The sequence below is a fragment of the Epinephelus lanceolatus genome, chromosome 12 (genome assembly GCF_041903045.1).
Source record: "Epinephelus lanceolatus isolate andai-2023 chromosome 12, ASM4190304v1, whole genome shotgun sequence".
NCBI classification, from domain to species: Eukaryota; Metazoa; Chordata; class Actinopteri; order Perciformes; family Serranidae; genus Epinephelus; species Epinephelus lanceolatus.
The window spans coordinates 18,191,609-18,218,250 of record NC_135745.1 but is presented as its reverse complement, the minus strand read 5'-3'; the positions used below and the strand labels follow the sequence as shown (position 1 = coordinate 18,218,250).

Below are 26,642 nucleotides of genomic sequence, written 5' to 3'. Positions count from 1 at the left end.
GCTTTAACATTTGTACAACAAATTTGTGATGTGCTCATTTTTTTTGCCCTTGGTATCAGTGATGATCTGATTTTTTTCTCTCTTTGTGCCAATTCCCTTACCTCAGCTTTTGGTATCTGCCGAGTACTGATTTGATACCAGTGCTGCCATTTTTTGCCGAACCTGTTCACATATAGCGTGTAACAGGGTTTGCTGTTGGTCTTATGAAGCATTGATGAAACTGAACCAGTGACTCGTGACTGAAGGAATGTGACTGATATGCACCACGCATTGGGTCTGTGTACCCAGAGTGGTCGCCAAAAGTCAAATGATATACTTGATCTACATTTGTCTTCTCTGCAGGGACATCATGATCACTCATTTTGAGCCGTCCATCTCATACGAGGGTCTGTATGGCGAGGTGAAGGACATGTGCTCCATGGACAATGACCAGCTCTTCACCATGAAGTGGATAGACGAGGAAGGTGCGTCTCTCCATCCTTTACTGCTTTTCCCCATCTGTGCTTCAAGAGGAGGCATAGGAGACCAGCCAAAATTATTTACAAAACAAAAATCAAATCACGGTCACATGTGACATCATCAAGATTAAACAGATTTAGAGGCCACCGGCAGCATCTGCCAGCATGTAGCAGTGCGATGTGTTAATATGAAAACATGCTTATATGAACACGTACACTTACTGTAAGGCTCGGTCTTTTTCTTGTCAGCCGAGAGAGGGTACAGCTCAATACCTTGTTGTCAGTCAGTTAGTCAGGCGGCAGTAATAGTGTCATAGGAAAGATGGAGCCATCAGACCGCTCTGCTCAGGATAAGGTCAGCTTGACCAAACTCATTAGACTCAGAGCAGCTCCCACTGGTAGCCACCCACATACAATCACTGGAGTCATTAGCCTGTCTGAGAAAGAAAAGCTGCTTGATGGTCATAATGAACTACACTAGCTGTGTCTCCTGCTGCCCCATCCATGGAAACCACAAGCATATAGCTCCACAATGTGATCTCAAGTTGTTATCACGGTAATTAGAGAATGTACATGGGTAATTATTAATACTTCTGTAACCCTGGTTTAAAGGTAAGAAATACTGCCAACAGGTCTCATTACAGAGGAATTTTTGTATGACAGGAATGCTGCATTTACTTTAGATTTTCTCCATTTGTTATAAAAAGTTCAGTTATAATTAATATAAACACAATCAATAACTTCTAACATTTTAACTGTATGTTCCACAGGGAGACTAGAAGAGCAAAGTAGAGCCCACCAATCAGCCAAAACAATTAATCGAGAAGTCAGTTGACACAAAATTAACTGGCAACATGTTTTTTTTCCAAACATGCATGTATTTCAAACCTTAAAGACTTGGGGAATCAATAGAAGGGTGATCCTTATTTTCAATAATGTCGAGCATGAACAGAGACAGAAGTCCAAAACATTCAATAAGCATCCTAAACTAAGTTAGGATCAACAGACAACCAGACTTTTTTTCTACTGTAGTTTTGATTAAGGGAAAGTGGAGCAACAACTTATTCTGTGAGCAAGTGCCAAGATGATGTGATCTCAGAGGTAAAAGGGACGAAATATAGGGTGGGAGCATCTGTATCAAGGCTTTATAGATAAAAACCAATGCCGGTCGTGTCCCACAGCCAATGTGGCATACCACCCTTTTGGTAAAGATGACAGCGATGGGTGCAGTAAGGATCAGTGGTAGCCAGCATCCAGTGATTTCAGTGCAAAGGCGGCATCCTTTTCTATATGTAACATCTTGTGCGGTCACAATCATTGTATACTTAATGTTTAAAAAAAAGGACAAAATTGGAAAAAGAAATATCAAGCAAGTTTGTGTCTGATGCTTAATTAAGTTGTTACTTGTACCTATCCATAGCACAGAAATGTCAAAGATGTTGAGGTAATTTAGAAATCAGCTTCATTTAATAGTTCATTTTTCAAATGTAAAGTGTTTGGCCAGAAAACTTTCTTAAAGGCACCGTATGTAAGAATGTGGCCAAATCGGTTACTGCACTCAAATTCAAAATACTGCCGAGAGTCGTGTCCGCCCCCCTTCCCCTACCGATTTGAGGTTGCTGGACAGCGGCACACTGGAGACTGATTTGTTTGCCCACAAGCGGTTGCCGTGGCAGGGCTGCGTCGCCACGTCCTTGATCTTCGGTTTTCCAGCGGACCGTTTGAGCAAGTCCGGCTTCTCTGCTGCTAACGCTGCTGCCGGGATACAGCGGAGGAGGAGTCGGCTGCTAATGCTATTTACCGGGACACTGCTAATGCTGCTTGCCGTGCTGCTAACGTTTGTTTCTCAAAAGAAAAATCAGTCGGGTCGATGACCCACCTGCACATGGGCTACAATGTATGATTGAAAATGAATGAACAGTTGAAAGTATTTGAAATGTCCATCCCCGTCTAGCTATGATGCTAGTTAGCCAACTTTGGCTAAAGCTTACCTGTCGAGGAGAAGAGTAGCCACTTCGACATCCGATTTCAAATTCTTCTCCGCTTTCAACCGTCTCCACCGTTCAAAAGCTTCTCCTATATAGACCCTTGCTTTGCCTCGAGTTTTGTCTTGGCGTTTTTGGGAATCATAACGAGGTCGTTTGGGTTTAGTCGCACCGTCAGCCATTGTAGCTCAGTCGTAACTGTAACTGATGCTGAGACTCTACTGACTGCGTGACTGGTAGACGGCGGTGGGTGTCGCAACAGGCCAAAACACAAATTCAAAATATAAACATGATTTGAGGACCGTAAATTGTTTTTTTTTAATGTGAATATTCTGGCTGTACTGTTGTTGTCGGTGAGATCAGTATGTTATTTGAACATTATTCCTTAGTCTCTGTGACATATTAGGAGGATTTGCTTGACTATTTGCTTTTGATTTCTTACATATAGCTTCTTTAATCAAAAGTGTTCCTGTGTTGATGTAACAAAATGAATTTTGGTAAGTTTATTGTTGTCAGATTTTTAAAACTCTTAAATTTTAGTATATTTAGCAGCCTTAAAAATCCTTAATCGGTCAGGCTCTAATCCAAAACACCATCTTTAAAATGGTACTCATGAGCGCAATGTGCTCCCTCACCACAAACCAAACCACACCAGGAAAAAAATAGAATTAAAATCTTGTTTGCAGACTGAAAAGTTAGGAGGAAAGTACTTGAACATGTAGTGGAAAAAGCTTACTGAACTTACTGACGTGAAGATTGGTGAGTGATTCATCCCAGTCAGTACTTTTTATGCCTCTGTGCCGCTTCAAATTTGGCACAAATGTCCACTTGGACTCAAGGTGAACTGCTTAGATTTTGGTGGTCAAAGTCAAGGTCAGTATGACTTTGCTTCCATCTCAGTCTTGTGAACATGACATCTCAAGAAGTCTTTGAGGGAGTTTCCTCAAATTTGAACACCCACTTGGACTCAAGAATTAACCGATTAGAATGTGGTGGTCAAAGGTCAGGGTCACTGTGACCTTGTCTGTCTCATTCTTGTGAACATGATACCTCAGTAATACCTTGGGGGATTTTTAAAAAAAATTGGCACAAACCTCTTCTTGGACTCAACGCTCAAATGAATAGATTTTTGTGGTCAAGGTCAACATGACCTTGTATCTGTCTCATTCTTGGGAACATGATTTCTGATGAATGTCTTGAGGAAATTTCTTCAAATTTGGCACAAAAGTCCAACCATGATCTGATTAGATTCTGTTGGTCAAAGGTCAAGGTCATTGTAAGCTTTATGAAGTGGTATATTTTATATCCAATAAGTCAAAGGACAACTTCACTGTGACATCATAATGTTCTGCAAAAACACTTTCCTGGCCATCACTTTATGTCATAACTCAGAAACAGAAGGGGAGACAATGGTTCACATCCTGAATTGGTGACACTAATCTTTAGTGCATACCTTGAAACTGTGCTGATTTTATAGCTCTTCTGTGCTGCTGGGTTGAGGATGTGTGTGAAGCATCCATGTTTTCACAGACATGAATGTAAACTGTGAGAGAAACCTGACTGGCGTGCGGAGGCATACAACAGCGAGGCGGTAATTCTAGTTTAAGTGTATGGTAAATAATTTGTCTCTGTTCCTGTTTGTATTTTCTCCGTACCATACATGGACTCAAGCACTCACACTCTTAATGATACTTCCTGAAACCAAAACTTTCAGTAAAGACCAGACGTGATTGTAATCTCAGTCCACTCACCAGTCCACCCACCAGTTCTAGTTCTCTGTCAACCCCCAACAGTAGATTTCTAAACACACACCGTGTGTCATAGTTTCTGTTCTCAACCTATTTATAAAGTCAGTGGTTTGTAGTGGTGATTAGTTAAATAGTGCACTAAGAATAGAGTCGGTGGCCTCTGTGTCGGCTCACACTGCCTCTCTTCATGTGTCATGCCAACACCCGACTCTAACTGCTACTGATAAGGAAATAATTAGATCTGATCTCTAGAGTGGTATTTTAATTATTGACTTAGATTGATCACTGTGCAAATACGCCTGTACAATTAAAAGGAACTATTTTAAATGGCAGCATCGACTGCTTCAGTGTGTTCTCTTACACCAGGGGTGGGGAACCTTTTTCATATCAAGGGCCATATCAATTTTTATAAAGTCCTCCAAGGGCCATATTACTATTATGAACACGTGACCAGAGATGAAAAAAAAAAAAAGACAGAAAAAAATGTCTATAACCACTGTGTTACTGAGCCTCAAGATTGCTGTATTTCTACACGTCATACTCACCTAATGCGATGGCTGGAACTGTTTCTCTTTGGCGAGGCGTCTGATGTCAGCTAGCAGTGATGATGATGCTACTCGAAGTTGGTTCTCCAAGTTTGGGTCAGTCAGTCTTGAGCGGTAGCGAGTCTTTGCAAGAGTCAGTTTTGAAAAGAGCTGTTCACAGCGGTACGTTGTTCCAAACAGAGATGCAAACTTCAGGGCGTGTCTCCTCAAGATGGGAAAATCCTCAGCCCTTGTAGAAGTCCAGCAGAGGGAGGTTGTTGTACTTAGCTTTGAGCTCGTTGTTGCTTTGCAGCTCAGTTATTTCCATTTGGACGTTGTCTGGCACATCAGCTGGTTGCACATTGAGCATCCAGATTGAGCGTAGCAAACATGTCCAGTTCTTTTTGTATATTTTTCACATCATGAAACCTCTCATCAAATGCCTGAATGAGTTTTGCACACTCACCAGCATATTCAGTCATACCATCAGGCTTTTGTTCTTGCAGAGTGGGAAAGTGCACAGTGTTTCCCCTTTCCAGTTGTCCTTGCCACAGCCTTAACTTCACTTCAAATGATTTCACATTTGAAAGCAGGGAGCTGATCAGCTGGTTGGGACCTTGCAGTTTGATGTTTAACTCTGACAGGTGCTTGGTGATGTCCACCATGAAGGCCAAATCACTGAGCCACTTGCCATCACTGAGCTCTAGGACAGGTTTCCCCTTCATCTCCATGAATTGTTTGACTTCTTCCCGCAGTGTATAAAACCGTGCGAGCGTATTTACACGACTCAGCCATTGCACTTTACAATGATAAACCAGACCACCGTACTCTGACTCGAGCTCGCTGAGTAGCTCCTTGAACTGGCGGTTGTTTAGCCCTCTGCTTTTGATGAAGTTTATGGTGGACATGATGGTTTTCATCACGTTAAGCTTCAGGGAATGTGCACGCAGATTCTCTTGATGTATGATACAGTGACATACAACTAAATCACTTGGATCCAGACTCAGACGGCTCATTTCTTTTTTGACTAATGCAGTTAATCCTTTTTGCGCACCAACCATCGCGGGTGCTCTATCAGTAGCGATGCCGCTCAGCTTCAGAAATGGCAGTTCAAAATTGTTCATGGCCACAGCAACTTGACTGAACAAATCTCACCTTTGGTAGTGCCATGCATGGCTTGCAAAGACAGCAAGTCCTCCTTCGTCTCAAACTCGGCCGTAATCCCACGCACAAAAATGGCAAGCTGTGCTGTGTTTGTGATGTCTGTTGTCTCATCACAGACCAGAGAAAAATACTCAAAGTCTCTTGCAGTGCCCTTCAGTGTTTTTTCAATGTCTTGTGCCATATCTGTAATCCTGTCTGTAACGGTTCTTCGAGACAAACTGACACTTTGAAATAATTTCACTTTGTCAGGCGCGAGCAGCTCCGCGTCGGCAACGAGACACTCCTTCACAAACTCTCCTTCAGCATGAGGTTTCAGCTTCTTGGCTATTATTTCACTCACCACAAAACTTCCACATCAGCCTGTGGTCTTGTGAAAGCTGCCTGCTGGGCACCCAAACTCCGACGAAGAGCGTTGATTTTATCCATACGCATTTGTCCTTGCAAACTCGCCAAGTTTAGCATGTTTCGAGCTGTAATGGCGCTCGAGATTTGCCTTTTTCATCACTGCCAGCGCCTCGCCACAAACTAGGCACACTGGCTTGCCTTTCACTTCAACAAAGAAAAAATCGTTTTTCCTGGAATACGCGGCATTCTTCATCTACCTTCCTTTTCTTGACAGTTGCCATGATTCATCACTAGTCAACATTGCGCGCTCTAGTGTCAACACACAAAGTCACGTAGTTAAGTCACATGCTGTGTTCACTGACCCTGACGTTGACTCGGACATTTATAACAGTCTGTTTTATTTCAAAAAACTAATGGCTGTCGGTCATTGTTTGCCTGTTTTTTTTTTTTTTATTCATACTAGTACAAAATGTAACAATTTTATTGCGTTGCGGGCCAGTTCAAATGGCCTCGCGGGCCGTATACGGCCTGGAGGCCGGAGGTTCCCCACCACTGTCCTACACTCTATTCAATGTTTACTGAAAGTTCATTTATTACAATTCATGTAACACCTACAATAGTAAAAGATGTTGGTTTTTTAAATGTCATGCTGCCCTACTGTATGACTCACCTTTTACACTCACATCTGTTAGCTCTCGTAACTCCAGTAATATGTGTCACTTCATTATCTGTACTTTGTCTTGTTGTTCTGTGCAGTTAAAAGTAACCTGGCCATTGTCGAATTCCTGCCATTACCTGATCTCTTAAATGTCAAATGAGAAACCTGGTTCCCCTTATTTGATCTCTAACAATTTTTTTTTTTTTTTTTTTTTTACATGTATGCATGTGAAAGATAAAACCTTCATAATACAAATATAAAAAGGATGGGAGCTGTTAGATTCATAAAAGTGAGAAAATATGAAGTGCTAAAAATGTGCATTAATACAACCACCAAATGAAGAGCACAAAATGTCTTTGATTGTTAGCTATTCTGACAAAAACATAAGACAGGTCATGTGTCAATGTGGCAGCAGTGTAGAGAAATGAAAAGAAAGTTTTTTTGTACCTGTAGCGGTGTGTCCTTCTTCAAATACATGGCAATTGTTTTCTTGAAAAGTGAAGAATCAGAGTGCAAAGTGACGTCTTCAGATGTCTTGTTTTGTCCAATATACTCTCCAAAACCCAAAGACTTTTAGTTGACTATCATGTATGACAAAGAAAAGCATCAAATTCTCACATTTAAGTTGCTATAATTAGCAAATGTTTTGCATTTTTGCTTAAAATGTTTACTTTGACACCTTTAACCAATCAACTAATCATTTGATCAACTAATTGTTACAGCTCTACTTGTATCTCAGATACCTTAAGCCCTATCAGCATTCACTCTCGGGACAAATGATTTGGCAGGAGTCAGGTGTATTTGATCGGCTCCGGCTTCAGGCGACTTTGATCGGCAGTGATGGAAATTTGACACCCAGGTGTACGCGCTAATTTGAGCCCCACAAAATACCATCCATCTTTGTCCAAGCAGCACTCAAATATCATTCAAAATCTAGTTGGCACTGAGTTTGAGAAAGACTGAATAAGAAAGAGATATAAAAAAGAGGTGACCAACTTAATATTTTCACTGGCCGCCATGCTGCTTTACTGTTTACTGACCTTGTTTTCTTGTGCATTTGTGATGTCAAATGTGGCACAGTAAGGCCAAACATTAAGGCATACTCGTCTACTAATCCACTCATCTACAGAGTCGTGCACACACGGTTAGCAAAAACTGTCAACGCTCTCTCTGCAAAGCCTCTCCTTTTATTGTGCTGTCCATCCAGATGCTCTAACATTAGATTATTGTCTTCAAGCTGCAGTGTCTCTGTAGTGTACTATTGAAGACGAGTAATGCTAGTAATCAGTAAATGTAGGACCAAAGTCAGAGGATTTAAAAACATTCTTGTCTTTCCAACGTGATTTCTCCGAGTAGCCTGGTGTCTTTTTATAACATGGTAAATGACATCTTGTCTCTCCTCTGCTCCTAGGTGACCCCTGCACTGTGTCATCTCAGCTGGAGCTGGAAGAAGCACTGCGTCTCTACGAAGTCAACAAAGACTCGGAGCTTATTATCCACGGTGAGCCTTACCACTGTTCACACAGGCTGTATCAAATCATACCATAAATACTCTCAGGATTTCACACAAGATGTTCTCGTGTTCCTGTACACTGTCAGTTGTCAATTCACACCAGGTGCTTGGTCAGTAAGAGGTCCAGTTGAGAAGCCTGTTATCTTCAAACTTTTCTGCTCTACAAATAGTCCACTCACCTCTCTGTTGAGCTTTAGCCGTGAACTGCCTGCCAGTATTAGTAATTAGTCTCTACGACTATTATCAAGGTATTCATGCTAAATGTTGTCATGTAATTTAAAAACATCTCGTTACAAAGTCAAATACATTTAATCTTCACACTGTTTTAGATAAAATGCATCATATTGCTTTGGCACAGTGTAACATGGAGTTTGTTTTGTACTGAAGTATCAAGTGGTAAGATGTTTTATTATAAATTATAGATAAAAAGTTTTTTTCACTTATTTTTCGTAGACATATAATGAAACTATACACCTGCTCTAAGGCCTCTGCACAACAAGTCCATGTTTTTTGTCTGAAATTGTCACGTTTAAAAATAAATACAACCATATGTCGTGTCAATCATGTTTACAGTCCGACTTTGCTTTTTTTGGTCATTCAGGTTAGATTTTTTCACATCCATCAAAAGCCTTTAGAGAGTTGTGTTGCCAAGAAGCAGTAAAGAAAACATGGAGTTACCACTGGTTCACATAGCTACATCCGCAACAAGAGACAGGAACAGCATCTTGTCATAACTCTGACACCTTACCTTTAACAGGTCAGCTAGTAACATTCAGGTGTATGATGGTGACGAGGTGGGTGAAATCGAGGATGAAGACACAGACAGAGAGGGAGGAAAGTTTAGCCCCTTCAGATAGACACACTGCCAAATGCAACACTCGGGTAGAGTCAAGTTGAGAGAAGCAAGGGAGCAAATTAGTCTTTGTCTTGTACTGCGAATTTTTGCAATGAATAGAACAAGAAAAGGCATTGGACTCAGTGTGCGAGGTTTCTGTGCGTAACAATTTCTATCAGTTGATGGATTAAAAATATGCATACAAAAAATACCTATTTGGCGTGCAAAGGCCTTGACTCCTGACTCCAATCATTATAAATGTAAACTAATCTCAACAGTACCTAAACAGAACCAGAAAAATATCTAGGATTGACATTATTTTAGGTGTAATGTACTGTTTCTCTATGTATTTTAAAATGATCAATTCGGGAGTGATGGCAGGCTCCACACTTGAGTTTTACAATGACAGGAAGAGCCATATATGTCATATCTCAATCTTGGAAAAGCCTAACATGATTTAAGATCTGAGCAGGTTAGTTGTACAGCATGGGTTACCATGGTAATCTCTCAGTTTCATTGCACTGAGGAGCTTGAGTTAAACCCAAAGATAGCCGGTAACCCACTAATCTCACTTCGTGGTACAGACTCCTGGTCATTCTGGAAATAAATGGTATGTAGGAAACCTGATCAGCACAGTCCAGCAATAGTGCAAAATAGACATTTAGATTTGATTTATTTCTAGAACTGTTTATTTGTCTGAAAATGGTTTGAACGGGATTTTGGGAAATGGCTTTTTCTCGCATCGTGTCTGGCCACAAAAATGTAGAGTACATATTTAGATTTGGTTTTCTACCCATCTAAAATTCTCTGGGTTTGATGACAACCTTATGCTGTTTGTTTTTATGTTCTTGTCCTTTTTTAAGGTTTCTCTGTGCATTTATGTGCCTGTTTAAATCTGGAAACAGATGGCTAGAAACTGCATATAACAAAAAAACATCAAACATACGGTTAATGCTGCACTGACCTGTAAAAACAGCATTACATCCGCTGTTGACGTCTGTCTATGCGCCCTTGAGCTACTTCACATCCTTGTCTAAGCTTAGCCGTCTTGACAAATAGTTGTACAACTTCATGAGTCTGGAGGTCAGGACTAACTCAGACGCGGGGTGGGGAGTGGGGGGTAGTGCGGCATACATGTGGAGCGATATGGAACATTTGATTGACAGGCTCTGTGTGTGTTTAAGCATGTAACCTGGGGGTAGAGGGGACGGGCGCAATGTGGTTTATGTAAAGTTTTAATCAAATCAGAGGTGAGGGGTCAAGAGTACAGTGGATGCCAGCAAGACGGCAGAGGATGAATGGAGGAAGGGGGGTGGAGGAAAGGATGTGACGGTGCCGCGGGGGGTTGCCAGGTCTGCTCGTTAACGAGCTTGTCGGCTGTAGCCCACGCCTCGCCTCTGACTCACACTGCCCCCAGTCTAGCTGGAATTCTGTCTCTCTCTCTCTCTCTCTCTCTCTCTCTCTCTCTCTCTCTCACACACACCAATAATCTTCGTCGTCTTCTGTAAGATTGTGTGTGTGTGAAAGATACAGTGAAGTGAGAAAAGACCAACACTTTCGCACCATCGTTAAAAACAAAATGAGGCAATTTCATCATGCTTTGCTCAAGGTGACAGGTTTGCTACAGGTAGCACTATTTCCCCTAGGATGGAATTGTAGCAGTGGAGGTGAAGCATGCATGTGAATTTTTTTGGGCGCCCCCAAAGCGTACCCTACTAGGAGGTTTCTCTGTCTGCTGGCACCAGAAGGGCTCCTGAGGCCTGAGTACATACAGTACATTTGTGCACAGTAATGAGCAGGGGAAACGTCTGTCTAGCTTACATATGTTCAGTAAATGTGGAATACGGACTGCATTTGCATCAAGATGGATCCTCCAAATGTTTATTTCACAGACGTGTTTATTTTAGTATTCCTGTCAACTTATTGCATTTACTGTAACGTTACTGTGCTGTGCGTGTAGTTTTAGTACTGTTTTTATTTTTTCTGGCTGACCTGTGATCATCATTGCTTGCATCGGTGTTGACATCTGATCTGCTTGTTGTTATAATTGTTGTGCTGACATTATCTAGTAAAATGTTTCTTCTGTTTATATGCTTTGCCAGAAGTGTAAATTGATCTGCATATGAAGAGTACGTAGTTTCTAAAGAGATAAGACGGAGCTCTCTCTTTTCCTCCTCTTCTCTCCTCTCTTCTCTCATAAAACAAAAAAAATCTATACAGTATGTGATGCATATAGGTGAAACACTGTATTTCACTGCTGGAAAGATGGTCTTTTCATAACACAGGACTGTCTATGGAGTAGAAAGACGCAGATACTTTTGAAATCGGTGCTACATGACCAGAGAGAGCACATAGAAAGGGCTATGGCATTTGCTTTGTTCAAGAGGTAGAAAACCTACAACTAGTTTACAAAAGCACGCACATCCAGACGATAAAAAACAAGGTGCTGGGCAAGGGATCATACAAGAGACGAAAAATAGAGTTGAAAAGATATTTAATTGTAGTTCTGTAGTTCAAGCAACCCCAGAGCTAGCAAAAAAATCCAAAAGGCATCATCCAGTGGATTTGAGCTGAGAGATGAGCAGGGAGATCTGGGCACTGGTAAGATGGAGGGAAGTTTACCATAGTTTATTTACACATACTACCCACATTGTTATGATACAAAGCTGGTTGAAAACTGGCAAAGTATCCCTTTAACTGCTGTCATGATGAGATGAAATGAATTTTACATAAATGCTGTCAGGCTTGCTTCATTTAGATGAAATAGCCTTTTAAATTTAACTGTTTTTGTTTTTCTTCCCAGTTTTCCCATGTGTACCAGAGAAACCTGGCATGCCATGTCCGGGAGAGGACAGTGAGTTAAACCTTTTCCTTCTTTAGTTGTACCCATTTTTTCTTGCAGGGGTCCAAAAGAAACCTATATTTCATAATTACCATTTTAAATCTGAGGCATTTAAGTGGATTCCTTTACCCAGGAGAACTTAGAAATAGAGATGGTTCACTCAAATAAGGATCAATAAGACTTGTGAGTGTGTGAAACAATGTTCAGACATCAAAGCCTGTTGTGTGCATCACCCTTTGTGCATGTGTAAAAAAAAAAAACTGCATGAGAACTTGAAGTTTTTGAATGTGCATAAAATATTTGTAGGTCTTGAAAGAAATTAGTAAGGTGAGAAAAAAGATTTTTTTAAACATCTGACCACAGATTCAAAGCAGAAAACTGTAAAACTCAGAGTTTCCACTCTGTATGTGACGCTGAACTTATGCATGCACATACATGCGTATGTTAGTCTTAAGTATCACTTTTGGAAAAGAGGGCCAAATTTGTAATTGTAACGAAAATGTGTGTATGTGAAACTTGAGTGTCAGTGGAACCAGGAGTTTTTTGACATACTTAGAAAGTGTGATATACTTCACATCCACAGCATATTGTTTCTGAACAAAGGGTCTCAAAGTGGTCCATTTTTCACACACTAATACACAAATGCATAACCACAGGTAAAGCAGGACTCGGCCCTCTTTTTCATCTTTTCACAGAGTCTATATATCGGCGTGGAGCACGGCGCTGGAGGAAGCTTTACTATGCCAGCGGTCATGCCTTTCAGGCCAAGCGCTTTAACAGGGTGAGACATGACACTAAATTTTGTTTTATAGTATTACACACTGTGACGCCCTTCACTCAGTACTGCTGTATTTCTTTTTTACATTATCATTATTGAGTTTTATGATGGGCGAAATATCTGCTGGATTAAAATGAAAAACTGAAACACAATGCACATTTCAAAGCTTAGTTACTGTACGTGTGATTAAAGGACACCTCCTAAAGACCTAAAGTAATATATTTTTTGTATTGATTGATAGAGTAAAAGGGATGGTAGTGACACAGAATGATTTGATTGAGACCAGCAGGGCTACATGTTTCAGAAGCCATCACACAGTGTCTCCTTGAATATAATGTGCACTTGTTCGTCTGTGGTGAAGATTTTTCTCTGTCTGTCTTCCCGTGCAGCGAGCCCACTGTGCCATCTGTACAGACCGAATCTGGGGTCTGGGAAGACAAGGCTACAAATGCATCAACTGCAAACTGCTGGTGCACAAGAAGTGCCATAAACTGGTCACAGTGGAGTGTGGCAGACCGATGATCCAGGTGAGGGCTGCGACAGACGTTATACTCATTAGCTTGATGGCGTGAACTGGATTGTTACCGTCTATGACTCATACATTTACTTTAAAGAGTGTATTCTGTTTTTCAATGCTGATTATACTGTGACAAATGTTGTTGCCTAGGAACCAATAATGCCTGGCCCACCATCGAGTCAAATAGACCAAACTGAACAGCCAGGTAAAACACACACTCATACACACACACACACAAAGTGTTTACAAATGGTAATCAGAAGTCAACAAGCGGGAATTCACAATAGCTGCAGCCACCTATATACATGCATCGGCACGTTGCCCCTTTTTGCCAGTTGGCATGAACAGTTAATCGGCTGCCCTTCGGCTGATGACGAGTCTTTCCGCACAACCTTATGCAAGTCTGTGAATCTGTTTGAAAGTTATGTGCCTTTTTAAGATGGGCAACGCCCATTGGTGATTGGCATGAACAAACACACCTTCACACGCAAGCACACACACGCTTGACCTCCATGCCAAATTTCAGCCTCTTTGGATGAAAACAGTGGCTGCTGAAGAGTGAGGAAATTTTTACTGTCAGAGTGAGCTGTAGAGCTGCTGGTCACAGCTAAAAACATTTAAAGCTTTTTCCTCATACAAAATAAAATAGCGTTGGAACAGGAGTTGACAGCCTTTACTTGCCGCAAAACATATTTGGGCCTTATAATGAAGGAAACGCAGCCTGTAAGTCTCAATTAGCCCATCAGCATCATTAATGGGTCTAAATGAACTTTGCATAGTTAGTGGTGAAAGCAGACAAATCTATTGACACAGTATTAAATTCTTTATTTTCCTTTGAAACTCTTCCTTTTTTGGATTTGTAACCACTGCTAGCCGAGTGAGGGAGACACAGAATAGTCACTGTATTGAGGTTTGGCAAAACTTAGAGGGAAAGGCACCAGGCTGTTGATGTATGATGCACAATTTTTGTCGACAAAATGTTAAAACATTTCTTCAGTCAGTGTACAGGCTACATTTTTACAACTGGAGAATGTAAGAATCACTGAAGACCTGCAGCAATGATAAATAAAGATTAAAATGTTGAGACATTAACTGTTATTCATTTCCATGTAATGTTTTTGTCAGAGCCACAGGGAGCCACTTGACAGAGGCTCACGAACCGAATGTGGCTCTGGAGCCGCAGGTTGCCTGACCCTGGGTTAGAAACGCATAAACAAAGAAAAAACAATACAGAAAAAAAACTGCTTTTTGCCACAAACTGTTCATTAAATTACAGATTTCTTTTGATATATGCATTTCTGAAACATCAGGCCATCAATTGCCATTCTTATGACTTAAATTGATGCATCGCCTGCTGCTTTTGTCCACTATTTTTAAAAGATAAGGCTATCAATATCTTTTATTTTTGTCATCCTATAAAGAGGCCAAAGCCAAGAGGAATTTTCATCTTCCAATACTCTGACTTTCAGCTTCATTTGTTTGGAAGAAGTAGATCTTTGAAAATAAATCACAAACATATATTTTAAATGTAAAAAAAAAAGTCTGAAACAGAAGCATCCTGGCAGGCTAGTGGTTGAGACGCATGTCAAATAACTGCAATGTTTCAGTTTTTAGCAATTGTTACTCAAACAGGAATAAGTAGTGTTTTTGGTTGGGACTGTTTTCACTTGTGTATTCACAGCAGCAGGATCGTGTCTGTCCAATCAACTCAAGCAAAACTATAGTGCCCATCATGTGTTAATCATATAAAGGAGCATGTTCTCCTGTGCTACAGTTTGGCTTATTGATGTGTTTTTAATGGAGCAAAGGAGCTCTATGACGCAGACATATACAAGACATATCAGGCTTTGGATACACAGACATGTTAGTATCATCACTTCAGTGTTAGGTCCATTTTTTCTAATGGGATTTCTTGACTTTAAGAGAAATGTAGAATATCACCAGACTGAGCTCAGGCGCCTGTTAGCATTAGCATATCAGCGACCACCCAGACTACAAGTGGGGTCAGCTGCATCTGGGGTTTACCTATAGCATCAGACTTAAGTCCGGTCAGGTGGCTGAGAGTCTGACTGGAATGAGAGGGCTTAGGATCGTTGTTGCTGTTGTTAGTGAGGCAGTTAAGTCTCTATCCGCCATAGATGCTCACAGGCCACCTGGGAAGTTAAGGGACACAGTTGTCTTTGTTTAAGCCAGTTTTTAAATGTATTTATGTTGATTATTATGACTTAAATGATCACAAGTACAAAACAAAGTTTAAACACTCCAGTTTTGTTGCACTGCTAAACAAGTGGATACAATCGGGTATTTTCTTCTCCAACCGTGCAGAGAGAAACGACCGCAGGGCTGTGAACAAAGCGTGTGACTGTCTCTCACCTACTTTCTCTCCTTCTCTCATCTCTCCTACGTTATTTCTCCTCTCCTGCCTCCCCCTCTCCTTCTGTCTGTCTGTCACTTTCCTCCTCTCTCTCAGGCCCTCAGAAGAAAGGCTCCAGAGAAAGCTTGACTTACGATGGAAACGAGAGAGAGGTGAGAGAGAAAATCTTTTCAAACACTGTTGATGTGTGACTCATAGTCTGTCAATCTGTCATGTTGTCTTTATGAATATGTGTGTGTGTATGTATATTTAGAAGAGAAATCAGTGCTGTTTTTGTGAGAGAAAGAAAGAAAGAAAAAAATTCACCTGTAATGTTTTTTTCTTTTCTGCTTATTTTGCCATCGTGTGCATTTGGGTGATCCTTCTTCCACCTGCTGTGCATGTGTGATATAGAGCGCATGCAGACGTCCGCACCCTCGCAATGCTGTGGGTATTGATTTCCTTTGGTGGAGCTAATAAAGTAACCTTTTATCACAGCTCTTAACACCCGAGGCTGATTAATGGGCAGGGATGTAGTTCGGGGTTGTAGGCAGGAGGTGGGGGGATGTTCGGCAGAGCAGGGAGCTGAAGACGGATAAAAAATGGATCGAGTTGGACACAGGTAGACGGAGATAAAAGAGGGCAAGCCAAATGATCTTATCTGCGGCTCCATGTCCGACTCTGGGGATGGGGGTTGTGACGTGAAGGGGAGTTAGATGGATAGGTAGTGGGAACGGTTCACTACAGAACAGATTACAGGAGGGAGAGAAGAGAGAGGAAGACGGGCAAGGAAATGGTGAAGGTGGTAATCAGGTTTGCGGAGAGGTTGGACTAATACAGGGAGTGCTTAATCGGATGGAGGTGGGGTGATGGTGTTTAATACAGTCAAGAAAGTCATTAGTGAGATTTACTTTCAAAAGGTGGTGCAGTTTTAACCTCATATACAAACCGCCCAGAGGAAATCACTCTTGTGCACAAACCGAATCACCACTTCTATCAACAGTTCATTGAAAAAAGGTTGATGTACTGAAAGTTGACTCTGTGTTTATCACATTATGTATGTATGTACCTTTTGTATGACAGTCTCTAATGCTTGCCCTCCCACTCTGTGTAACCTGCTCCTCAGGCGGGAAGCAGTGGAGACACAGGGAAATCGCCCTCCAGCCTGGGCCTGGCAGACTTCGATCTGCTCAGGGTCATCGGCAGAGGTAGCTACGCCAAGGTGCTGTTGGTGCAGCTGAAAAAGACAGAGCGCATCTACGCCATGAAGGTGGTGAAGAAAGAGCTAGTCAATGACGATGAGGTAAACGACGCTAATGTGTGACACACCATCAAAGTCAAAAAGCTTGATAGCATGACAGTTGTAGGGCAGCTTTTGCATGGACTCAAGAGAGTTGGTGGGCTTTGATTAAGGGGACCTATTATACCTTTCTTTATTTTCTGTCATATATCTAGTGTTCTTTGTTCAGGGGGGTTTTAAAGGAGCTGAATTATCCGCAGAGGTCTTCTTCTGTCCAAAAAAAAAATGAATCCAGTGATATAAATTAGTAAAAACACTGAATAAGGCAGCTTCATGTTACAAATAAGTGTTTCCCTGAAGCTGTTTGGCATGTTGGAGACAAGCCGTTAGCCCTGCGCCTGCTAATTTGTGCTCACCTTTTCTTCTCTGATAAGATCCAGATGTTTAGGGGATTTTTACCATGAGCAGAAATATCCGCAGAGGTTTTCTGACTTGTGGAGGGGCGCTAACGACGGGGGCTGACAGGAAAATGAGAATGGCCTTATCTAGAGCCAGTGTTAGGTTTGTATGCCTTTGGCTAATGTAGAAACGTGGTGGTGTAGATAGAAACAGCTCATTCTAAGGCAACAAAAACAGGACAGTTCTTATTTTCAAGTGATTATGCACTTACAGTTTGCTCTATTTTTGCCAATATAACCCCCCCAAATCCTTCACACTGGACCTTTAAAGGTGTCAACATGTTAACCTAAAATACAAGTATGAACCTGAAAATAAGCGTAATAGGTCCCCTTTAAAGTGATATCCTTTCTGGAGTTAGACTGTGTCGATAGCCAGTCCCATTTTGGTTCCATTTCCGCAGCCAACGAATCCCTCATCGAATCTCTCCTTCACAGTCTCTCTCTTAGATACTCTCTTTTGCCTTTCTCTCACACTACAGGCGTCTGCAAAGAGAAAAAAAATGGTGAGGCATACAGACACATGCTAATTCAGTGACACAGTTGTTAACAAGACTGACTTACTGAACATGGCGGAAAGCCTTAAACCATGACTTACACCATGGATGTATTATGACTTAACCGTTCGAAAGTGTGAATACAATCAAGGTCAACGAAACAACTGTGAAATGCAGTATTTGTCGGAGCTTACTGAAAAGTGCCACGCTTAATGTTTTTCCTAGCAGCAAAATGAAAAATGTGTCACAGAGCAGTGACAAAATAATTATGTGGTGAAAAGGTTAAGTAAAAACAACACTTTTTTAACTAAGGTGTTTCCATTCTCCACCAAGCAAGCTATCAAAACAGATCTTATAAGGGATTCAAAAGGATTCTGATCTAATAAACGAGATTTGGAAGTAGATTCACATTCAATAAAATGCTCTCAAACCCCATCAGCATTTTTTTTTTTATTGTTACTGCTTACTGTGAATGACGCTCTCTGCATTTTTCTTATCCGTACATGCACTGTGAATGTGTGTTAAAGACTGAATTTAGCATGTTTTGGCTCAAGATCAAAGACAAAAATCAGCCCAGTAGTCGTCAAGGGCTGAGGTTTGAAGACATTTGTCACAGTAACCTACAAAATTACCATTTGAACTGTTTCCATTGCTGTCAGTTTACGCGAATGAAAATAGGACATGATGAGGGTGTTCCCAGAGCTGTAGCTGACAAGTATTTTCATTATTGATTATTAATTCATATTTTTTCAATTGTTGAGTGTTTTTATTGTAAAATGTAGTGGGGGAAAAAAAAATCTTTAAATGTCTTGTTTTGTCCGACCAGTCCAAATCTAAATTTTTTCAGTTTACAATTGTACAAAACAGAGAAAAGCAGAAAATCCTCATGTAAGAGAGGCTGGAAACATACAGTATAATCAGTGGTATTTTTTCTTTAAAAACAATTAATCAATTATGAAAGTATTGGATAGTTGATCAACTTATCAATTAATGAACTAATAGCTTCAGCTATCAGCTAGCTTTCATATAATCTTACTTATTTGTTAATAGTTAAACAAGTGACTTATCACAACATGTAATTTAGTTAAACCAACCATCTTATTTTGAGAGGTTTAAAGGTGCATGTCTGCTTATGAAGGAAAATGTACAATATTTCAAAAGTGAAACTGTCTCTTTAAGTCTGTCCAGTGTAGCAGTAACACAACACCTTCATCTACCATGTGAGTAATGGTGGACAAAAGTCATGGTTTGGTTCATACCATGGTTTGGTTTGGGAGTCACGATTTGGTGCAAGTTTGGTACAGTGGAAAAAAGCTTAATGTATAAGCTTAGGTTTCTTTTCATTTATTTTGAACAGTCAGTAGTGCAAATCATTCTACTGGGGATGGTAGCATTACCGAATAATGAAAAATAAAACTTGCATCAGGAAGAATGTTTCAATTAGGTCCCCTGTTGCTATATTTAAACACTTAAAGCACCCAAACATTTGTCATCCTGGTGATCAGCACATCTGGGTGATGCCGTGCGTCAGCATATTGGATGTGTTTCCATTTACATCCCCTACACCTATAGATACAACGGTTGAGCAACACCGACACACCGTCCTCATGTCACACACAACTCTCCTCAGTGCTGACTGGGAGCTTGCAGGCAGGTCTTGCAACTCTGGCGATTTATTTGTGCTCGCCATGGTGTGACTGACGCGCACGCCAGTCTGCTTGTTGTATGAACCTCAGCATATGTTGATAACAGCAAATGGCTGAAATTTTCCAGGTGGAACTCGCACTTGTGAACTTTGGTTCCACATCAGTCAGTATTCTGTGTGCAGCTACGTTCACTGGACCGTGACCCCCTTACTGTGACTGTTCAGTACATAAACAGGAATCATTACAGCCCTACTATCCACTGAGATGTGGCAAGGTTAGTTAATAGTGAAGTCATCAGTCTTCTGTCGCTGCCATGTATAATTAATGCAATTAGCACAGTCAGTGGACGCCTTTGCTCATAGCACCATGAACATTTGTGTCGTGACTAAATAGCCATCTTGTGCATCTTGTCTGAAACACTTTGAGTTAAGTTGACGGACCTGTTTCAAGCCATCAGTCTTTTTAAGAAGGTGTAGATATACCATCATGTCATCAGAAATTGATCTCGGCGTACACATGTAGCAGCACAGCCAGAGGCAGTAGGAGTAGTTAGCTTTGATTAGATGCACTTAGCATGATTGACAAACTGACAAGTGCCTTTCAATCAATGGTGAAGTGTTCTGGTGTCCATGCCCTGTCAGCGCAAGCCACATCCGTGTCCAGACATATTATCATCCAGCCATCAATAGGGACCTGCTTCTGCTTCTACTGGCTCAGCCCTTTATCCTGCCGCTGCCCACCCTGGTCTCCATCTGCACAGGGTGGTCGATCAAGCACTGTGCTTATTCAGCTTTTATAAGTTCAAGGATACTATGTCAGAATGATCTGTGATTTACACCTGGGGTGTGTCTCCGTGTGTTTCTCTTCCAGGACATCGACTGGGTCCAAACAGAAAAGCACGTTTTCGAGCAGGCCTCTAATCACCCCTTCCTGGTTGGCCTTCACTCGTGTTTTCAGACAGAAAGCAGGTGAGAGCGTCTCTCCTGATGGAGTCACACGGTTTCTTCTGCAGTCTACAACGTGACATTACCCTTTTTAAGGATTAAGGATGGACTTACCAGTATCATGCTAAAGAAAATTAGATAATCTTTTTACACATTTTGGTAACTCCTAGATCAGGATATTAGTAGGTAGTAGGTGTTGTTTACACAAGGGCATGCTGTCAATAAATCAACGTAATTAATCAACGTATTTACCGTGTTTGCAGTTCAAGGTGTTCAATCTTTTTTATAATGGTGTTCTATGGGGAAAATGCTTTTTGGGCCACAGGGGATTTTTTTTCGCTGCAATACCACGAATGTCACTGGAAAAAAAATGGAGGCAAAGCTTAAGAACTTTCCTGAGGGCCTGGTAATTACATACAGTGTCAGACAAATGCTTGCATGTCGTTACTTTTTTTGATACGGTATAACAATGTGGTGAAGCATAGAGAAAGCAGGAGAAAAGAGACAGACACCAAATAAAGGGCACAATTCATAACAGGTGTTGAATAATTGAATATCTTTCTGGTATCATGGACATGTGAGGACCATTTTTGTGGCGAACCAATATCGTATTGAATGGTAATATTGCTATTTCCCAAGCCCACTTCTGTGCTTTTTAAAGAGAAAAAATAACACTGTGAATTATGTATTCAGGTAAAAAAGAAACTAACATTTGCTTCTTTTTACAGACTGTTCTTTGTTATCGAATATGTGAATGGTGGAGATCTCATGTTCCACATGCAGAGACAAAGGAAACTCCCAGAAGAACATGCCAGGTAGAATCAGACTTTTTGTCTCCTCAAACAGAATAAGATTGATGTCATTTTGTGTCGTTTTGTAGTCATACGTGATTCTGAATACACCTGAATCTCTCTTTCAGATTCTATTCAGCAGAGATCAGTTTGGCGCTCAACTACCTCCACGAGCGGGGAATCATCTACAGAGATCTGAAGCTGGACAACGTGTTGCTGGACTCTGAGGGACACATTAAACTCACAGACTACGGCATGTGCAAGGTGCGGTTTGCAGTTTACTGCATATGAAAAATCGAGGCTCTAATGATACCACAATGCACTCTGGATAAAAGCACCTGCACAGCTGCATAAGTGTCGGTTTACAGCCCTCCGAGATGATCTCACCGATGATGATCTTTTTCTTTTTGCAGGAGGGCTTGAGACCAGGCGATACGACGAGCACTTTCTGTGGTACCCCCAATTACATCGCCCCTGAAATACTCAGAGGAGAGGATTACGGTGAAAATTACAACACACAAGCACTTACCAGAAATGCTTCTCTTTTATTTGCTATGATACAGCGTAGGAGGCATTGTGCAGTAAGGTCTGGGATTAGTATTAAATTAATATAAAAACCAAATAAATAGATAACATGACACTTACTAAAAACAAAATAATATCCACCTACCTACCCACCTACCTAATGACAGCCCTAAGATCCAGTGTCAAAGGATCATACCAGTGGTTTTACATGTTCAGCTTAGTAAGGCTTCATTAATCTTCCTGGTAACTGTGCCTTTACTGTAGTGACAAGTCAGAATGTCTGTTGTGAAAAAAGCCTATAGAAAACTATAACAATCAGGCAGAGCAGTTAATTGTCCCAGCCTCAAAAATCGTTTTACGTGCATGTACAGTGTCCCTGTTGGATGCACTGTAATAATGAGACCCACCGTGGTACCTTATATAATCTATTTTACTGCTTAATGGAAAATGAAAACTAGCTCAATGTGCTTTTATATGTGATGACAAATTGTTTATCTGATAAATAACATAATAAAGCCTAATTACACATGTGCTACTGGTTTTGCAAGGGTCCTGCCTGCACAGCCAGCGAGCAATTATAATTACTCTGAGACTGAGTTATGAGGTGTGCATAAACAACAGAATGTAAAGAGGCAAAACAATCGTCAACATAATTGTTAACAATTGTTAACATAACTTGCTGTGAAAGGTGAGGCACATTCAAGAAACCATCAAAATTAAACTGTGTGGGAACATTTTCTACATGTGCCACTGGGACTAGGTTCCTATATCTATTAGCATTTTACCACTTGGTCAATTTTTACATTAAGCTCCCATGTTAACGAAACGCTCATCAAACCTTTTATCTCTCCCATATATCTAATGAAATAATTAAGTTATAATATATCACTGTGTGTATTTCTTTACACTGTAGTTAAGCCCTAATTGGGAATTCTTTAGCGGTGAAGATTTGATGTCAAGGGCTGAAAGCATGTGAAAAGACTACTATGCTTTCATAGTGGGAATGGTTGCTATAGTAACCCTAAAATACTGGTATGCTTTGTGCAAATATTTTGAATTACATGAGTTCATGAGAATTGTGCTCTAACACGCAAAATCATTGCCATAAAGACACTTTAATACCTTGTTTTGGTTGTGCTGTTAATGAGATTCAAGGGCAGTATTGGACATAAATCTGTTCTTTTCAGGTTTAAAACATCTGTGCTTTATCAGTTACCCTTCTTCCACTAAAACTAGGGTGTGTATGCTGGCCAACACCAGACCGGAAGAGTATGCCTTTCTGTTTTGTGTTTCGTTTTCTGATGTGTCACATTCCACATCACGAACATGCCAGAAAACAGGTTTAGTAAACAGAAGAAAACAGTATGGAGGCAAGTCAAAATGTTAAGGTGGTTTATTCAGTCACTCCCTCAAACTTGGTGCAGACTAAATTTTAAGTGGTGTTGGAGCGCTGCTTGGAGAAAGATGGACGTTATTACGTGGCGATCGTCTTTGCATCATGCCGGCAAAGGGGCCAAAATTAGCATGTCCACTCAGATGTCGTGTTTCCATCACTGCCAGTCGGAGTCGATAAATACCTGTGACTACTGCATAGTTATTTGTCCTGGGCATGAATGTTGATTGTAGCCTGCCCTTTCAAATACAAAAGCCGGATGTTTGCCGGTGTTTTTGTCCAGTGGGAAAAAGGCTTATGTCCCCTTGTTGTCATGAGCATGATTTATAACATACAATGTGTGCGTCTTCAGGGTTCAGTGTGGACTGGTGGGCGCTGGGTGTGCTAATGTTTGAGATGATGGCGGGCCGGTCGCCCTTCGACATCGTCGGAAGCTCCGACAACCCAGACCAGAATACAGAAGACTACCTCTTCCAAGGTAACACACCCACACACACACTTACTGTACTGCTCAGGTTGATAACAGGGGGGAGAAACAGCACAGTGGAAACATGTAACACCTTTGTATTGACACCTTTCCAATGGCCCCTTCTCCCAGCACCAGGCACATGCCATCTGTTACAGAGAAATGTGTGAATGCATGTCGTTATTCCATTGAAAATACTGTTTCAAAATGTGTCAGTGTTTTCTTATAACTGCCAGAAAAGTGTCGGATTGATGGGACGTCATATTTTAAGACAGCCATTGACACTTCATTGAAAGGCTTCTGTATATTATGTTCAACATGAATATACCCGACAGGATTGAACTCCTAAGTGCAGCAGTGTCATTGCTGTCTTCTGTCATTTTAGCCTCAAGGGACCGTCTGTCTCACCCCCCTACCCTCTTTTCCTCTCACCTCCTGCAGTAATATTGGAAAAACAGATCAGAATCCCCCGCTCCTTGTCAGTCAAAGCCGCCAGCGTCCTCAAGGGATTCCTCAACAAGGTAAGAAGGGGTCAGACAGGTCTGGATCAGTCTTAAAACAGTGTTGGCTCCTGCTGGCTTCCGAGAATGACATTATTATGGCCTTAGTAGGAACCAACTGCCATCTCTCAGTGTCTTGCATTCTTCTTTTTTGCCACCCCCGTCCCTGTGTTGCTCAAGGTGGCGCTTGTGCCTTAATACGTTTTTTAACTTTTCCCCTCGTCGAAATCCACTCATCTTTTCCACCTCTCTTGCACATTATCTTTTTTCTCACCTTCTCCACCTTGCTTGCCCGTCGTCTGACTTTTTGTCTGTCTCCTCCACCGTCGCCTCATACTGTCTCTCACCCTCCTCTCACCCCCACTCCCACAGGATCCCAAGGAGCGTCTAGGCTGCCACCCTCAGACTGGCTTTGCCGACATTATGGGCCATCCATTCTTCCGAAACGTTGACTGGGACCTTGTGAGTCACTTACTTTTATTCTCTCCATGTTTCTCTCTCTCTCTTCTACTTTTCTTGAGTTGCCTGGTTGGTCACCATGATCACGATTTTAATCATAATTTCAAATGAAGGTACCAGTGCATACCCGGTTGCCAAACAGGTCAAAATCAATCCATATATCGATTGCAGAGAGAAGGAAAAACAGAAAGCTGCTACTAGACAGCAGAAGGTCAAATCTAAATGCAAGGGGTCATCCTCTTTCTCTCCTGCCCTGCGGGCATAGCAGCTCTGTCAAAGCTGAGGGTTATTAGCAAAGCCATGAGCCTCATGTCCTTGTGGAAAGCAGGCAAGATAGACAGGACTGAAGAACAAGCGGGGCAGAGGACTGACAACAGCAGATAGGCTGAGTAACAGAATGACTGAGACGGAAAGCCTAAGATGGAAAGAAAATGAGTGGAGAGGGCTCATTGACTGACAAGACAGAAGAGCATACTGTAGAGGTGAAATGTGGGGTTACAGATAAACATTTCCTTTTCATTTGTCTGACAGAGAAATCCATTAAACTATTAGATTGTGAAACAATTATCCATTGTCATAAGGAAGCCATTAATAAATCTTTATTCCACTTTATTGTTTGAGTGGAAACAGACAGGTTTTTTTGCCTTAACTTGTCGTTATGAAGGAAATGTTGATTGCACAATGTCATGGCTGTAGAATAATGACACCATCAGCACCATCATCATCATATAGGTTCCCTGTAAGCCTCAGGGTGGGGGGTGTCATTGGCGTGGCAGTAGCTCAGTCTGTGGGGACTTTGAGCTTGGAAAATGAAGGGTCATCAGTTCAAATCCCTGTACGGAGCAGGTATAGAGTGTGAACTAATAGGTTGAGAGGTGCCAGATCACCTACTAGGCACTGCCAAATTGCCTTTGAGCAAGTCACTGAATCCCCAACTGTATGGGGTGCCTGTCCATGGGCAGCCCCTCTTCTGACATCTCTCATCTCGTGTATTCTTTGCCTATGTATGAAAACTGTGCAATAACAAGAGAGTGAAAAAGTTAAATTTACCCTTTGGGACTGATAAAGATATGTCTTCCTCTTATTCTTTCACTGGGTAAGATCTCCCAAGAAAATAAGGGCTCCATTTATAGCACAAAGGAAGTGCGTCAACTAGGGCTGGGCGATATGGCAGAAAATATTATCCTGATAATTTTCCCTGTATTGATTGATATCAGTGTTTATCACAAACAGTTTGATAATGCTGCATGTTTGAAAAGTATCCTGATAATGTCTGACACCTGGAGAAACCAAATGATTTTCCAGCGCCCCACGGCACTTGTCGTACAGCTGGGGCAGAGCAGTTTGAGAAAAATATTTCCTGCCTGGGAGCTCCCACCTACAGTCTAGCACTTTAATTAATTTCTTGAACCCGTCTCTCTCCGCGGTGCTCATGGGCATCGTGTCTTTGGTTAGCGAGTATGACACTGCGTCTGTTATATCTCTGCTCCTTTTCAATCGCTTCTCATAAGGGGTTACAGCGGCAAAAGAGCACACTATTGATTGCTGTTTTGGTGCAGCTAATTCCTCCTCACCTTGGCTCACTCACCTCAGCACAAACTTTACAGTGAAAAAAGGGCGTGTACAATGACGCGCATCCCCAACACTGCGGATTGACGGACAGCTGTCTGTTAACTTCTGCTGCATGACACACTGTTTGGATCTATCTAGGTCTATCCATATCGAGTAAAAATGACTATAGTTTATCATCGTCTTCGTTTGAGATCGTTTCATCGCCCAGCGTCAACCACTGCATAACCAAAACAGGAAGAGGATAACACTAGTGTTTTACTTATCAGAGCAATATGCTACATATTGGTCTGATAACCTAGAAACATTTAAAAATGCAAACATAGACAAAAGAAAAACATGGTGTCGTATCAACTCTTTCTATTTTATTTTATTTTCCAATGAACACAGTCGAACGGGCAGCTTTATGGTTCAGTTTCAAATTTAAACTTCTTTAT

The 26,642-nt window shown here is 41.3% G+C and overlaps 1 protein-coding gene across 2 annotated transcripts in view; it reads left to right on the top strand.

The window, feature by feature from the left end:
* The window catches only part of prkci (protein kinase C, iota), a 43,431-nt gene that overhangs the window by 13,047 nt on the left and 3,742 nt on the right, over window positions 1–26,642 (top strand). Inside the window, exons 2-17 of one of the 2 annotated variants that reach the window (XM_078173060.1) lie at window positions 343–464; window positions 8,294–8,383; window positions 12,034–12,084; window positions 12,768–12,853; window positions 13,240–13,377; window positions 13,518–13,572; window positions 15,838–15,893; window positions 16,135–16,167; window positions 16,847–17,023; window positions 20,429–20,526; window positions 21,231–21,317; window positions 21,422–21,557; window positions 21,707–21,794; window positions 23,564–23,689; window positions 24,119–24,198; window positions 24,550–24,639. In XM_078173060.1, coding sequence (XP_078029186.1) covers window positions 343–464; window positions 8,294–8,383; window positions 12,034–12,084; window positions 12,768–12,853; window positions 13,240–13,377; window positions 13,518–13,572; window positions 15,838–15,893; window positions 16,135–16,167; window positions 16,847–17,023; window positions 20,429–20,526; window positions 21,231–21,317; window positions 21,422–21,557; window positions 21,707–21,794; window positions 23,564–23,689; window positions 24,119–24,198; window positions 24,550–24,639 — 1,513 coding nt within the window. The remainder of the gene's footprint in view (window positions 1–342; window positions 465–8,293; window positions 8,384–12,033; window positions 12,085–12,767; window positions 12,854–13,239; window positions 13,378–13,517; window positions 13,573–15,837; window positions 15,894–16,134; window positions 16,168–16,846; window positions 17,024–20,428; window positions 20,527–21,230; window positions 21,318–21,421; window positions 21,558–21,706; window positions 21,795–23,563; window positions 23,690–24,118; window positions 24,199–24,549; window positions 24,640–26,642) is intronic. The other variant, XM_078173061.1, reaches the window with a different exon arrangement.